Source organism: Aptenodytes patagonicus, chromosome 1 (assembly GCF_965638725.1).
Source record: "Aptenodytes patagonicus chromosome 1, bAptPat1.pri.cur, whole genome shotgun sequence".
Taxonomy (NCBI): domain Eukaryota; kingdom Metazoa; phylum Chordata; class Aves; order Sphenisciformes; family Spheniscidae; genus Aptenodytes; species Aptenodytes patagonicus.
In genome coordinates, this window is record NC_134949.1 from 87700165 (window position 1) to 87716050 (window position 15886).

Consider the following 15886-nt stretch of genomic DNA (forward strand, 5'->3'; position numbering starts at 1 on the left):
AGGATTTTGAAGATATGTCTTCTGCTCAGCTTGATTCAGAAGTCTGAAGTCCTCATTGCTGGTAATGGTTGGTCAATGAGATGCAACTATCTCAGAAGAACTTCATAAAGACTCTCAGGTAGAGAGGTGAGGTAGCACAAGTTACAGCTTGGCAAAAACTGGCAGCATAGTGGGTCAAAATGTGACTAGACACTTGATTTAGGGAGTTTCAAGGAGAACTAGGTCTAGACTGAGAAGAAGAAAGGCAATACACACACAATAGCACATTGCACAAAAGGCAGTTCGGACATTCTTTAATGCTGTTAGATATTCTGAACCATACAGGAAATACATAAATCAGAAACCAGGCTCTGAACCTACCCTGGGAACCAACAATTATTGTCTCATCTTCACTGAAATCTCCTTGTCAGGTGGTGCATGGCTAGGTCTTGTCCAAGTGGGAAAAAATGGGACAGAAAAAAATGAGAGGAAGCAGAAGAAGCCTCCATTTTCCTCTTACGCTACTATGAGTGGAAGAAAGAGAATTTCACTTCCCAGACACAATGACAGTGGGAGAAACAGATACATACTCCTGACTCTCCACTCAGCACAGACACAATGAGTAGGCCCGTTATATACACAGAGTGAACAGGATCACAGCCAGCCTGAACGTGTAACCATCACATTTAGAAAGGGTGACTGTGCTGAAAGGAGAAAGAGCTAATCCTGCCAAGCTTCTGCATCCTCATGCTTGCTCATGGTCTCTGTAATCCAGTCCAAATAACGCACTACCTTGGTGTAAAGACCAAAGGTACCACATCTTGGTCCCCAGGAGATCAGCCCAGCCACATAGTACCGTCTGTCATCAAGAGGATCTTGGATAGCGTAGGCTCCACCACTATCCCCCTTACAGCTGTCCTTGTCACCACCAGCACAGATCATATTGTCAGTGAATCGGTAAGCACTGGAATCAGCAGAGCCCTCTGGTTTCACAGATCGGCACTTATCCATGTCCACCACAGGAATCTGGGCCTTCCAAAGATAAATAGGCAGTCTTCCGCGCTCTCTCTGGCCCCAGCCAGCAATGTAGCCCAGAGTCCCTTCTTGCAGCTCATACTCAGGTGATTTACCAGGAAGACAGAGGGGTGAGATGTTTGGGCCCATCTTCACGGGATCCCTCAGCTTCACTAGTGCAATATCATTATCAAAATCGGTCCTGGTTTCTATGGGCTGCTTCTTCCAATCAGGATGGATGAATGAAGCCTCTGGGATCAGCTGCTTGGCCTCCCAGTACAGAGATTCTCTACCAACATTGATTACCCCAGCATACATGTTGGGCTTGTCGTATCCCTCCAGCACATGAGCCGCAGTCATTACCCATCTTTCAGAGATGAGTACACCACCTCCTCTTGGGTAATCGAAATACACCTGCCAGGGAAAGTTGCCCTTTTCTGCAAGGGTGCCTCCAAAAATCTTTGCTTTCTCTCGGATGGGTTTACTAGGCACCCCACAGACTGGAAAGAAAAGAAAAAAAGAGGAACCAGATGGGAGAATCAGCAATTACAAATAGGGGGTTCTTTGGTACTGCTAAAAAGCCCATAGTCCCCTCCTTCCTGTGTCCTCTAAATAATTTTTGATTCTGAGTAACTGATGTTTATATTCTATGTCATAGAGTTTGCAACTAGTATTTACAGAGAAAGTCAAGAAAATTCAAGCAAAACTACTATCAACATTCAATTTAGGCTGAAGATACTCATTCTCAAATTCTTGTTGTGGAAAGCAGTTGTCATCCTGCCACTGTTGGGTATGTCGAAGCTCACAATTTAATTGCATTCTAGTTAGCATTTTTCCTTTGCTGAATTATGTCCTGTAGGTGAAGGGATTGTCTTTGAAAAAATATTTGCTTAAGTTCTTAGAAATATGACACTGCTCTTTAAAATGATTTTTTTTTGTGAACTCCAGATAGTCTCAGGTTAAGTGTTCAGGTTTGTCACTGATGTTTTACCATTTTTCCTCTCCATTCTTTTGGTATGTAAAATCTTAAGCAGTGGGTTAATGGAGATCTTATCTGTGGGTCTTATGGGTGCAGAGATGCTCCATGCTCTTTGAGTAAAATGTTCTATAAGGTTTTGCAGAATGTGAGCACTAAGGGCATAAATAAGGCTGGTCATTCTGACATAGCTAGGAAATTGATTTCTTATCACATTGCCTTGTTTACATTGAGCCCTTCGTCATATAGTCAGAGATTAAGGAACTATAGCCAGTAGGTAGCTTCCAATTTAAATGAAGCAGAGTTTGTTAAAGAATTTCACGTAATCATAGAAAGATTTAGGCTGGAAGGTACCTCTTGATGTCTCTAGTTCAACCTAACCGCCCTTCCCCCTGCCCTCCTAACTGCAAAGCCAGGTTGCTCAGGGGATTTGACAGGTGATTTCTGATCACCTCCAAGGGTGGTGATTAGCCAGCCTCTCTGGACAACAGTTCCAGTGCTCTGGGGGAGTATTTTTCCTTAAATACAATCAGAATTTCCTTTGTTGCAACTTGTGCCCATTGCCTGGCATTGTCTTTTATTGCTGTGTCCCACTGAGAAGAGTCAGGCTTCATATTCTTTGTAACCTCCTCTTGGGTGGTAAATTCCCTGAGCTTTATCTTACAATTTGCCTTTTGCACCGTGCACTTGTATAGTCCAAGTCACTGGCTGAGCTGGCCCTTAAGAGGGTTGAATCATCTTCAGCTGGATCTTGTACTTTGCCAATGAAGATTTGGGGGTTTGGAGTAGTGAACAGGCATTATGTACCTAGGCATGCTGCCTCCTCTAAGAAGGTAAGCTGAACAGCGTGCAGAATACATAGGATTTAAAATTCTCTCTATCAGCTGGAAGTTAAGACCCAGCCATAACTACCAGCAGTCACGAGCAGGAGTAGTACCTATGCACTTCCCTCCTCAGTGTCTCCCCAGTACACAAAGAGAGGATGAGAAGGTCCTTGACAGGAATCTTGCTTGAGCTTTCAGACATATTAAGTATAGCTGAATACTGACGGACACATTAAACCTTAAGGGTTTAGGCTATGACTTCCAGTGAGAGTAGTGAAAGACCTTTCCCTGTAGTGCTGCATCTGTAGTGACCAGTGGACAGCTGGGCACTACCCCCAGGAGAGGACTGAAGAGAAGCTACAGCTCTCAGTGTAGCTTGGGAGGGACCAAAGACAGAAAGGCCCAGCATTGTTGGACATCTCTTTTGACCTGTCAGTCTTTTTGCTACCTGCAATGCAGCCAGAGATCTAAAGCACTGAACGACTTGAGAATGGGCACACTTGAAGGTGGGGAAACTGGTGCAGAAACACACACTGATACTTGAAAAGGTCCTGTTATACCAGATGTCTTATTATGTTGCCCACTTTTGTTTCCAGTTTCTTTCTGCTGCCTCATCTGACCCTTCTTTGGGGCCCACAGCTTTCAGAAATACCCTGTCCAATGTGATTCAAACAACATAGAAAGGATCAACTGTACTTTCAGGCTTAGCAGTTGAAAAACAGGAAAATGAAAGGAGCAGTGGTCTTCATATGTTGCATGTACATATACACAGTTCTTGGTAGTACCTGGGACACATTTTGGTGGTTTTGTTCCCATCTCTTCATTGACCCATTCTCCACTGGCTGAGCACTGATACACCACTTGGAAAACACAAGAAAAAAGAATGCCATAAGGATACAATCAAGATGAAGAGAGGGTAAGTAGATGTGACAAAAATCTCCATGGTTCACACACCAGGCAAATGGAGAGAGGACTTACTAATGCATTTAAGGTCAACAGCCCAAGTACAGACATTAACAGAGCATATTAAACACAAAGGCAACACAAAACTACCACCTGCAACCCCACACCAATAAGAACTTTTTCCCAGTCTTGACCTGATGGGATATAATCCTAGTCCCATGATGATGCCAGTACCATTTCTTAGGCCTTTGATCAAAGAAATATTTTTGTGTAGCAGAGGCAATGCTTACCATCCCCTTTGTTTTTTAGGGTATAGTAAGGTGCATCACATTGGTACCGGAAAGCAGCTTTGTACAGAGGCTCATGAAGTTCGGAGACGTATACGGCTTGGGCATTGTCAATAGGAATGGGATCACCACAGTTCACAGCTGTAGAGAAGAAACAAAAACGATCAAATATAAACAAAGGGGCATCCTTACCCAACAATATGATTATTCTGTATGATGCGGAACCACTCAGCTCCTCTGGTCCCTGTACAGTCATCAGCACTCACTTCCTCTGTCCCTTCAGCATGCTCACATCCCAGTCCTTCAGCATTCTCCTAATCTGGAGATACAGTGGATCTAGAGCCTAAAGGCTCCATTCCAGTCCGCTTCCCACAATACAAAGACAGATCACTTACGAACACAGCTGAAATGGGAGTTGCTCCATTCACCGTTGTCCTGACAGCTGGAGTGAAAAGTCATGATGCTGTCTCGTTGCTAGGGAAAAGAACACATGATCCATGTAAGTCACTGGCCATGAAATGTATCTGACACAGGCACTCCAAGGGAGGGTCCTCAAAATGCTGCAGTGGCTGAAAGAAGTTTCCACTTACTACAGCTGTGGTGAAAACTTTGAGTCCCCAAAGGTGCTCAGGACACCTGATGGGAAATGGCATCAGGAAGCTGCTGAGAGGGCCAGAGAGGATACATACTTTTTTATGTAACTTACCCTCACAATTTCGTAGCCTTCCACACAGGTCACCTTCACATTGTCCTTGAGGATATACCTGTCCTTCTTTGGGTCAAGAACAGAGTTTGGGATGACACTTGGGGGACAGGTTACAGCTTTGAAGAGATAGGTGGAAATCAGTGATTAACTGGTTCAAGATTTACTCTTCTTCCAGCAAATCAGCGATTAACTGGTTCAAGATTTACTCTCCTTCCAGCTCCCAACTTCTTTCTCCCCAGTGACTATTTTCCCTAGTAAACAGGCATCCTCTGTTTACTCAATACCAGCAGCTGTGAACTTGTTAACAACCTGTTGTACCATGAATCTGACCCGGGACAAACTCTCTCCCTAACTCAGCAGCAGAGGGAACGCTTTCCCAAGTGTTTACTCACGATCCCCATAGTAGCGTATTTTCCAGCCTTTGTGCTGTACTGCATGGTCTGTCTGGAAGATAATGTCAAGAATGTTGTTCCTAGTTTTGATTTCAGGAGGACCTGGGAATTTGCTGCCACAATAGGGACCAAAATGCTGCTTTCCAGAGACAAGCTGGGAAAATAACAAACAAGAAGAAATGAGAAATACCAAATGTATTCAGAGAGATACTCAAATATATATTCAATATATACATATCCAAATGTATCCCCAAGAACTTCAAAAGGCAACATAGTTGAAAATAAAGTTAAGCAGTCAAAGGGTCTTCTGAATATGAGGAGATTGAGGGGAGATCCAGAGCATCCTGAATCCCTCCCTAAGCCCCACACCTACTGTTAAGCTGTCGTGGCAACTCCCTTTTGAGTCGGCTGGTTCCACGTCGAAGTCCCCACTGCGTATGGTCAATGCCACAAAGTAGCCTGGCCTCAGGGCCACTCGGTACTCACACCGCGAGTTCTCCGGGTACTGGTTGGGATAGTTGGGGCTGGAAATCTCCCCTGATGGCTCAGTGAAGACATTTCCGCTGCAGTTCACTAGGATTAAGGTAGGAACACAGGTAGGATTCAGAAAGGAAATGGTCCATGTATGAAGCTGACAAGCTTTCCCTCTTCCACTACCTCTCCAGTCTCCCCAGTCGCCTGCATTAACCATGTCACAACACTGCATCTTTCCAAGAAACTGAAACCAGGGCCACTCCCTATCCAATTAGCCAGGGCCTTTAACTTCTAGTGGCCTTTCTTTTTACCTTCCACCCGTGATTTAGGCCCCCTCCCCTCATGCTCAGGTCCTCATATTATACTCCTTTCAACATGCACCATTTGTGACTTTGCAATTTTTTGATTCAAGCCAAGCAGCCCCTTGGCCATTTTTGTGTCTTTATTGAACTGCCCTGTTTTGTCAGAGATTAAAAGATTCACAGATAGCAGTATGCTAACAAGGCTCTCCATCACAGTCTTTAAAGAATGTCATTTAGTAGTTTCTTAATTCTTTTGACACAAAAAAGAAGAACGTTAAGAATATGTTAATAGACATTCCCAAAATCACAGTTTACTGCCAGTTCAGATTTGCACTGGTATGTTTTTTTCCCCAAAATATACCTGTCACAACTGGTTGAGAAGGTTGATAGAGAAGGTCTTCCATATACAGTATCTCACTTGGCCTAAATTAACTTTTGCTGTTGACCACAGCTTATGTAGGTCTCTTACCTCCGCATGTTTTCTTATCCTCATAGAGGAAATAATCTGGTGGACAGGTACAGAAGTAACCTCCAACATAATTATTACAGTAATGACTGCAAGGTTCCTCCACAAAATCCGTACACTCATCCAAGTCTGCAAGTGTGAAAAGATGAATCAGCCAAGATTAGGAAAGGGCCCTAAGGGCAGGAGGAAGATGAGAAAGTGAAGCAAACACTGGTGGACAACAAGGAAAAGGTATCTCGAAGACAGCATTTATACTGGTCATATTGGAAAGCAGTCCTGTCTGCTGGGATCTCTTTCAAATAAGGCATTCTTGTAAGGAAAACCCTTCTGTCAGCTTTCCTCCCCGGCTAGCCTGGACACTACAGAGATTCAGAGGAGGCTGTTTTAACCTTACCCACTGCAACATAGTAGGCCGCAAAACCAGTGAAACGCTCCTCATTGGAAAAGTCTGATTGGAAGCTCAGAGTGAGGGTGTTATAAGGAACATGAAATTCCTCCACAATCGAGGAGCCAGGGGCATGAGCTTTCTTCCGCCCACAAAGCACGCCTTCAACATGGTCACCAGACAGGATCTGCAGAAGAATGCAGAGAGGTCTTATCTCATTACTGGAATACATGTAATCACCAACACTTGAGTCTTTCAGCTTATAGGTGGCTAACCAAAGGCTCCTAAATTGCATGCATTTCTCACAACATTCAGGTAGATCTGCCAGGGCACGGCTATGTCACATAGCTAGCAGGAGGGACTAAGGCTGCTGTGTCATCCACCGAGCTGGCCAAGGCTGGCAGCCAGGGTACAGCTGAACAGAGCCCCTAGACAACCAGTTTTATGACATTCAAGACGCTTGAGGAGTGTTCCCTCCTACTGGCTTCCCAGCTGTGAAATGCCTGTCTTAATTTCTCAGGTACAAATTAATCCAGAAAATTCTCTGTTAACATCCTTTCCTCAGGCCCACCTGTACAAAAAATCAACCCCGTGGTTCAAAATGGCAAAACCAATCACTGACAGTCTGCAGAGCAGTCTAACAGGTTCATCGGTTTGTTGCAAAAGGACACGTGTTATTACAGCTCCCAGCAGAGCACATCCATCCTACTGTCCCACCTTGGTCCTTCTCCAAAGTCTCGTTCTGGTGCTGCACCTGATCTTATTGCCCCTTTTCACACATAGCTATTGCAGAATAGGATGGTCTTGTTTCTGTCTGTGTGGAAATGCTTGATCTTTTGTGCCTTGTGGGACAACATGGAGCAGAGCTAGTGGGTCTCTAAGTTTTAAGAAATCTGTGGCACATAGATCATAGAAAACTGTGGTGCAATGGACCACAGCACTTTATCTGAGTGCCCACTATCCATACACAGATCTCTTGGTTGTTTTTAACCTTCATCATTTCCAATCAATTTCTGATAGCATTAAATCATCTATGTCCACTCATGGATTAATTCTGAATACTTTCAGGGACAGAAAAGCAATGCTCTAAGAAAATGGTCCTTTTATACCTACGGTTCACTGGCTAAGAATATGCCTTGCAATAGGGAGGTGTCAGTGGTGGCTAAGAAGGCTTTTCGTATGAATATAGGAGAAACATGGGGAAGGGGATATAGATGGGACATGCAGTTGGCAGACAATACTCATGTGGCTATGAGGCAAACTCAAATCAATTTAGTGACTGCTAGTGCAGATACACTCAATCATTTGGGCTTCTTGGAGCTCAGAACAGGAAGGATGTGACTATCTCCTCTTCCAGCCCTGAGCTTTGTACACAGCTTTGCTGTTCTGTAACCCGCCTTCTTGTCTTTTTCTCACTTGAGGACAGGGACAGTACCTTCACAAAGTCATATTCGCAGTTCTGCGATGGTTCAAGATCCATATGTGTGAAATAAAGGCGAATGCCATATCCTGAAGGGACCTGGATTTCCCAAGATTTCTGCACATCATTGGGATACACCTGAGGATAATTGGGTGACAAGATCTCACCATACATGGAGGCTGCATCGGCCCAGAGAGGGAAACAGAAGAAGATAAGGTACCTGAGAAAAGAGGAAGGAAGATGACATTGCAGTAGTCTTCTCCGTCTGCATACGCACACAGTCTATAGTGAAAAAGCTAGTCTTTGGCTGTACATAGCATGCAGCATAACTCCTGGCTTTGGAGTTTTAATGACCAACGCTGTGGCTGTGTGGTGCTTGTCTTTCTCCTGTAGCCCTCCACACAGAAAGAGTACAACCTCAGTCGTGCTCTCTGCTCCTCTCCAGCTCTGTAAGAGCTGGTAATGCTGCAGGAGTTGAACACAAGGGTCTTAAGTGCTATTCCCTACTTCACTGCCTTGTTCTGGAGGCTACTTGGGCTATAGATACATTCAGATTTGAGAATCAGTACAGTACTACAGGAAAACCACCTAATTTATAAAATGAAATTATCAATAAACCTGAGTTCCCCTTGGAGGTTCAATAACTCACCACATCTGGAAAAAGCAGATCTTCCTTTCCGAAAATTTTCGGGAATTGGACTTTGGAGTTATGGTCTGGGACAAAAAACAGTGTGATTGATTAATGTTGCCTGTGCTTCTGCGTGTCTGCTAGGCAGGTCAAAGACCCTAAAACCCCAGCTTGTGGAGAATACGTCAATGTTTTGCCTCAAAAGCAAGTTTGTATCTCTGTTCCTTCCTGCATACAGCAACCCCAAGCATCAAGAAGGGATGCTAGGCTCCGTACTGACAAAACGGAGAGATAGTCTCTACCTTGGTATTCACTGGTACTCACGTTCTCCCCTTATGACCACCAGTGTCTCCAAACACCATGCTGGTGCACAGCAAATTAAGATAGAAAGCACCTCCCCCCCAGGGTACCCAATCCATTCTTCCCAGCACCCCAAAAATTATGCTAAGACCCTGGGGTTGGGGAGCAACTTGTCCTGACTCTTCTAGCTGTCAGACAGCGACGCTCAGGAATATTTTCCTTTCCCATTTCTAATGCTTGCAATATTTACCTTCTCTCCCTAGTTCGTGTCTGGTTTTCTTCTCTCTTCCCTTCTCTTTTCTCTCTTTCTCTTTTTCTTTTTTCTTGCTGTTCACACCCTCCTCCAAACGTAGCCAAGGCTGGGGGCTGGGGAAGAGACCTCTAACGCGCAATATCGCAGCACCCTCTACCTGTGGGATGCGGCTTCCCAGCCTCCCCGCTGCGGTGAGATGCTCGGCTTGCTGGCTCTCGGCAGGAAGGGGAATTTCCAGAACAAGTTGCACAATCCTGTTGGCTCCGGCTGCGCGGGGGGAGCACACAGATCTGGTCTGTATTAGGCATTTTCGGGAAATCAGATGACTTTTGGGAAAAGGGCAGGGAACAGAGTTTCGGCTGCGTCCCATCTCCCCCTCTTCCCCCTCCCTTTTAAAAGTTAGGAACAAAATCCAAAGGGTGTAGAAAAGGGAGAGTCCACGTGAGAACTGGTCCAATGCTTTTGCACGGAAAAGAATGTTTAATCATCCTGTCCAGAGACCACTTTGCCGGAGCCCATTCTGTTACTGCAACCTGGTGGCCACAGGGCTGCTGCCACTGCTCCTCATCTGATGCTTCAGAGACCCTTTTTTAGGGGGAAAAAAGGAAACGACAGTGGCCTATTCAATGTTGTGCCTCTCAGGCTACCAGCAGGAGTTAAGAGTGCATTGTTTTGCTGGTTTTTGTTATGGGAACACTCGTGTAAGTAAGAACTTGACTGAGAACTCATAACTACCTCTTTATTTACCAAGTGAACTTCATGTAAGAGCAACTTGTTATCAGACTTGGCTCTGGAGCAAGTTAGATCTAAGACTGTACAGAAAGGAGTTTCAAGACCTATGGCAGGTAGGACCCTTAATCCAGCCAGTGCCCACAAGCCAAGACCAAAATACCACCGTACAAGCTAAAAGACCTGTCACTAGTACTCTAGAAAACCCCTCCTCCTTACAAACCAGCTATACCAGGGCTGGATTATAAATGAAAATGTAAAACTCCATTGCAACCTCTACCCTTTACAATCAGCACAGCACACTCCAGAGCTGCTTTTGGCCAGGATGGTTCAAGTTTCAACAGGCCATGGGCAAAGCGTGTTAGCAAAGCCCAGCTGAAAGACTCCTTTATATTGTCAAGGGAGAGAAACACCTACAGATGAATCATAACTGACTTCATTGTAGTCAGGATAAAGGCTTTACTTGAAGAACATGCCTAGTCTGTTTGTCAAACTGAGAATGGATAGAGAAAGAAAACAGCATGTCATCTCACTTCTGATGTCTCTTGGGAGCACAGCATGGTGTTTCTAACTAGAATTTTGAGAACCAGGAAAACAGTGATAAAAGATACACAGCAAATCATGGAGAGATGTTTTCTCCTCTGAACTGGGCAAAGTGAAGGCCCTGCCAGTGACTCTTTAAGTCACAATCATATTTTAAAATGGGCATGGCAGAAGTAAAATGAGTGTGGGCTGATATATTATGCATGTCATTTCATCACAAGGGAATTGTATATTTTCATATAAACCTGACTCAACTTGTCTGTAGCAGTGGTAAATTAATATGTGTGTGAATATTAATAATTCTTTAGAAGAAATATACCTATTAATTAAGAAAAAGATTGCTGAAGATAGTTAAATAAAAAGGTAGCTGCATTTTATATGGGCACATATCTGCATAATGCTAACTATTGATGCAGAAGACCGGTGATATTGATGTATATAGTTACATTGAGTACACATACAGCATTTTATTGCATTTGCCTAGATCTGTATTGTTTTTACAATTCATAAGATGAAACAGCTAGATAATATATTCTACAATTCACTAAAACTATGTCAGAAATCATATTAAAATAATAATTTAAAAGAGGCAAAATCATGCCATTAAGGTTAATAAATGATAACATTAACTTTGCCAATGCAATATAATTCTGCTCAGAGGCACACACATTCTCTTAAATTCCTAAATTACATGACCACATACTACTTTTCCCAAATTGTGTAAAACAAACCTTTTCTTAAAATTACTCAGAGTTGCGTACCTGTAACATTTCTGCCAGACGTTATGAAGAGCAGTAGTGTTCCGGTTTTCATAAAATTACCATCTAAAACAGGCTTGACTGGCTTGTTTTCCCCCAGGAAGTTGGGAGGAAAAAAGCTTTCCCCAAGTTCTTAAGAAAAGCCACACTTTCCCATCTGGAAACACTGAGTAAGTGCATAAAACAAAGGGAGTAAATATTAAAAGAGAAAACATAACATTAACTAGGTGAAATCCATCAGCAGGAAATCAAGGATACGTAAGTACCAAGTAAAATGTCCTTGATCCACCAAGACCTCGGCAGTAATTTGCCTGTTTCCCATTCTGCTAGTGAGAGCATTCAGTGGGTTTCTTGCACGCCGCGCTTCCCCACCTAGCTCTTGTGACCCAGGCCAGTTTTGTTGCCAGTGGTTAAATTCAGAGCCTTGGGTAAGCCCCAGGAAAATCTGCACTGGCTCAGAACTGCTCAGTATAACCCACTGATTTCTAATTCTGCATACTGTACCAGGGACATTTTCACCAGAGTCCATCCACCTCTTTTACTCCCTCCAGCACCGAGTCTGAATGCAAAGCTCCCACAGCCTCCCAGCAAAAGCTGGGACTTGGGACCATTCTGCTCCATGCACTGTACCACACTGAGATGCCTCTTCCCTTCTGGATTCCCTTCCTCTACACCCCTGGATGTAGCTTCAAGCGCCTGTGACTGTTAAGCACAGACAGTGCCTGCACAGGCGATGCACCACCTTTCCCACAAAACAGAAGCCCTATAGTCTTGTTCGCACCCAAGGCCTTTTCCCTGTGGGTGCGGGGCTCTGACTCACAGCTGGCGATATCCCACCGTGGATAACTGGCGTGGGTTCTGCCATGACCTTCCTAGGGATTTCCATCCTCGCCGCACGCATGGCTTCACCAGCAGTGAACCAGTGGCTGAAGAGGAACAGTTTAGAGTTTTGTCCATCAGAGTAAAATGTTCCTAAATACTGTGGCTTACTTTAAACCACACGGCTGTAAACTGCAGTGGCGGAGCAGCTGCTGTGAGGGGAAACGCGACGTTCCTGCAGCAGGACGGGTAACTTCCAGGAGACGGCTAGCCTGGGCCGGCGGGAGTGACACGGTGCTCGAGCTTTCCTCAGACGCGCCAGCCGCTCCTGCCAGCCAGGGCAGAGCAGCCACGCCGCGAGTGATGAGCGCTGCGGGTACGGGCGAGGGTCTCCCGCCTGCTTCCCCCACCCTGAAGCTAAGGGCGGAGGCCCAGCCCGCCGCCGACGGCCGCCCGCTGCAGCCGGCCCCGGCGGCACCGAGAGGCGGCAGCAGAGACCGGCCGGCCCCGCGGAGCCGGCGAGGGCGGGGAGGCCCGGCCCTGGGGAGCAGCCCCGCCCGGCCCTCCCGGCGACAAAATGGATGTCAGCGGGGTGGGGTGCCTGGTGCTGCGCTCCCTGACCGCCCCCCCGGGCGACACCAGCGTGTGCCGGTCGCGTTGTGTCCGAGCTCACCCACCGTAAACAGTGGACGCGGACTGCAACTCCCTAATTTCGTGGAGGGGGGCCGGGGAACGGAGCCAGCGATGTCTGAAAAACAGGCTCTGACATCGTGTTTATTTGTGCAGTAATTTCCACACCGAAAAGGTGAATTGTATCCAAGCATACCATTGCCTCCCCATCTCAAAGGTCCACCGAGTCCCAGCTTCCTCCGACTCCCTCTGGTTTGTCATTCACCCACTCCTGGCTTCTATTTCCCTACCGGCTCCAAGGCCTCCTACCCACGCTTCTAATTAAAACTTATTTTCATGTCTTCCCCTGCCTGTTTTTCCAAGCAGTCACCCTTCGCCCTCCGTACTCCATCTCTTGCTAGTGGTGTTTCTCTCCCCACCCCCTCTGTGCTCTCTTCCCTTGGCTCAGCGATTCCCAGCTGCACACTTCAGTCAGATTTAATTTTATTCCGACTCTTGCTTTTCCAGTATCTTCCTCCTCGTCAGTGTTCAACCCTAAACTGCAGTCCCACCCACTCTCCAGATAGACACCTTGCCCCCTAGCAGCCTGCTCCTCTCCCGTGGCCATTTGAATCAGGATAGGCTCTTAGGCCTGCCTGGGAGAAGAGGCACTGGCAAGGCAGGGCACAAGATTCCTGTTTCAGTTCCTCGGTGCAGAAGAAATGGTCCTGGAAGGAAAGTCCTGCAAGAGCTCTTGAAGAACCATCTGGGGTCTTGTGCAGCTGTGGTCTGTGGGAAAGCTGCATGAACCACTTGAACACAGTCAATAAAAATTAATTTGCAGAACCTTTAGCAGCTACATTCCCTTATTGCCACGCTGAGCTCATGTGAACTTCACGTTTCACACTAATACCTATGTAATGTCATGAAACCACGGTATATCTTCAGGACAGTAAAGAAAGATTTTTGGTTACACCCCCTCCTCCCAAGCATAGCACTGCCCTGATTATTAAAAAATAATAATACTGAAAAATAATGGTACTCATTACGATCTGAGTCTCAAAAACAGCTGCTATGCTCTGACCCGAAGTGGCTATCTAGCATTTAGTCTAAACAGGTCAAATATAGCAACATTTCAAGCAACTGAAAACAGAATCTCGCAATGGAAACTGTTGGGCAATCTCAGGAGTAGATGCTGCTTCTGAAACCCTTCTCTGACAATAGTAAATTACAGAACGAAATAAATCTACAAGTTCATATGCACTCTGTTTCACTACACACAACTGACCACAAGTGTATTTAAATACTACAGTATTTTTAAAATTTATTTTACAAATAGTGGACATTTCAAATAAGTTACTCTGTGCACAAAAGGAGTGTTTCACAGGTTTGTTTCCTGAGCTATTCCAGAACACAAAGGACCTAGACAGAAGTTGGTCCAACCCAGCATACAGCCTCTAACTCTCCTTTTTTCTGCAATCTCAGGTCAGTTTTGCATGGACTGCTGGAGGTCTATGGGAGGACACCACTTGAGAAAGACTGTGGTCCAAAGCCATTTTTGCTGCTACAAATGAGGCCTCCAAAACCAGATGGAGCACCTTGCCTTTTCAAAATCAGAAGGAGTCTGCATCTGCCAGGAGACAGAGGTCTACTTGGGCAGGAGATGTACCGGTGCACATGGAAAGCTAAGCCCAATGCTATAAGCCCTCGTGGCAAGCCCAACAGAGTACCAGTGGCCGCAGCAACAGTGCCAGGTTACAGTTTGACCTCCAAAGCAAGGCCATTGCCCACAGAATCTAAATAATTCTCCAGGCATGATCTAAATTTTTATAGAAAGGGGCTGAGAAGGGAAGGGGAAGGATGAGGAGAGGGGAAGCCAGATGTGGAGGTTTAAGGAAGGAAGCTAGCACACGGTGATATTTCGCTGGTATATTCTTCCATTCTTGGCTATCTGAAGCGTAGAGACTTCCTGAGCCAGAAGTTGTATCCGTATCTTACTGTTTACATGCCCTCAGTGGATCTTTCTTACATGAATGTTCTCATCACTTTTTAACTCGTTCATGGACTTTTAATAAAATGATAACAATGATCCCCTGTCAGACAACAGCATAGTCGAGCAGGATAGAGATTTTAAGAGGTTATAACCCCAGAAGTGTTAAATCTGTGGGATAATTTAATTGCATCAAACATGGGAGGAAGCTTGATTATAGAGTGGATTCCTTCAGCAGTGATGTTAACAGGCCTCTCTCTCCAATCTGGCTCTCCATTTTCATGAGACTTCTGCAAACATAGAAGTTTGAGATGCCTGTTCCTTGTCAAATGTGACTGGGGGAGGGACAGAGAGTCAGCATGCTCACACAGGCCTCATTTACTTAGGAAACTGGCCTAAACACCATAAACACCCAATTAAACATGGAAATGACAGATTGATATTCAGTCAGTCCTTGGACCTTGCAAAAAGTTTGGCAAACAGTGATCAGTTAGGGTGAACAAATAGAGTAACCTATTTGTAAAGTCTAACCTGATAGAGTCAGCTATCCAGGAGGGTTTTTAAACCCCTACTAACCATCTTGGCCTGCCACTCCGCACCTTACACTGCCTTCAGGGGACTTCTGGAGGTCAAGGCCAAGATCTCCCCTCCATGCGCTTCCTTACTGCACTGATTACTCTTCATTTCCATTTTTCTCACCTTCTGTGAGCCTTGGGGCCTTGTCCAGGCATCTTCTGAACATCTGCAAGGCTTAAGATTTCCCAGCCTCTCTAAGCACCTATTCCCATGGTGAACCACTCTTTGGTCCAATTGAAATTTCCTTCGTGGCAGCTTCTCGCTGTTTCACTGTGGACCTCTGAAGTGACTCTGGCTCAGTTCTTCCTTAGCCCCACGTTAAGCCACACGTTATGTTGGGTGCATTTGTTTTTCTGAACTTCGTGAGGTTTCTGTCAAGCCATTCCTTCATTCTTCTCATTCCTTATCTATTCTACTCTCTGCACTCTCTCCATCTTCTGCTGCACTGCCCAATGTGCAGGGAAAACTGCTCTTTTAAGACTATTTCCTCTTCCTTCTCTGGATCTGTGCCTTTGCCACGATGGGGCAGGGAAAGGAAAATAGGAGGAAAAAA

At 45.4% G+C, this 15886-nt stretch overlaps 1 protein-coding gene and 1 pseudogene across 2 annotated transcripts; both read right to left on the reverse strand.

Annotated features, from left to right (window-relative positions):
- Window positions 1-276: 276 nt before the first annotated feature.
- Window positions 277-11407, reverse strand: C1S (complement C1s). Of its 2 annotated transcripts, none has more exons than XM_076346971.1 (13): window positions 11343-11407; window positions 9307-9576; window positions 8778-8842; window positions 8144-8348; window positions 6718-6895; window positions 6327-6452; window positions 5455-5654; window positions 5082-5235; window positions 4690-4805; window positions 4379-4457; window positions 3987-4124; window positions 3579-3653; window positions 277-1493 (listed from the first exon to the last, which is right to left on the reverse strand). In XM_076346971.1, the coding sequence occupies exons 3-13, from the start codon at window positions 8780-8782 to the stop codon at window positions 700-702; spliced, it is 2070 nt and encodes a 689-aa protein (XP_076203086.1). In that variant the 5' UTR covers window positions 8783-8842; window positions 9307-9576; window positions 11343-11407; the 3' UTR covers window positions 277-699. The 2 variants fall into 2 exon arrangements, with proteins under 2 accessions (XP_076203086.1, XP_076203076.1); XM_076346961.1 differs by having other exon boundaries at window positions 9307-9604.
- LOC143155585 (large ribosomal subunit protein eL39 pseudogene) lies at window positions 7270-7565 on the reverse strand (annotated as a pseudogene).
- Window positions 11408-15886: the final 4479 nt, after the last annotated feature.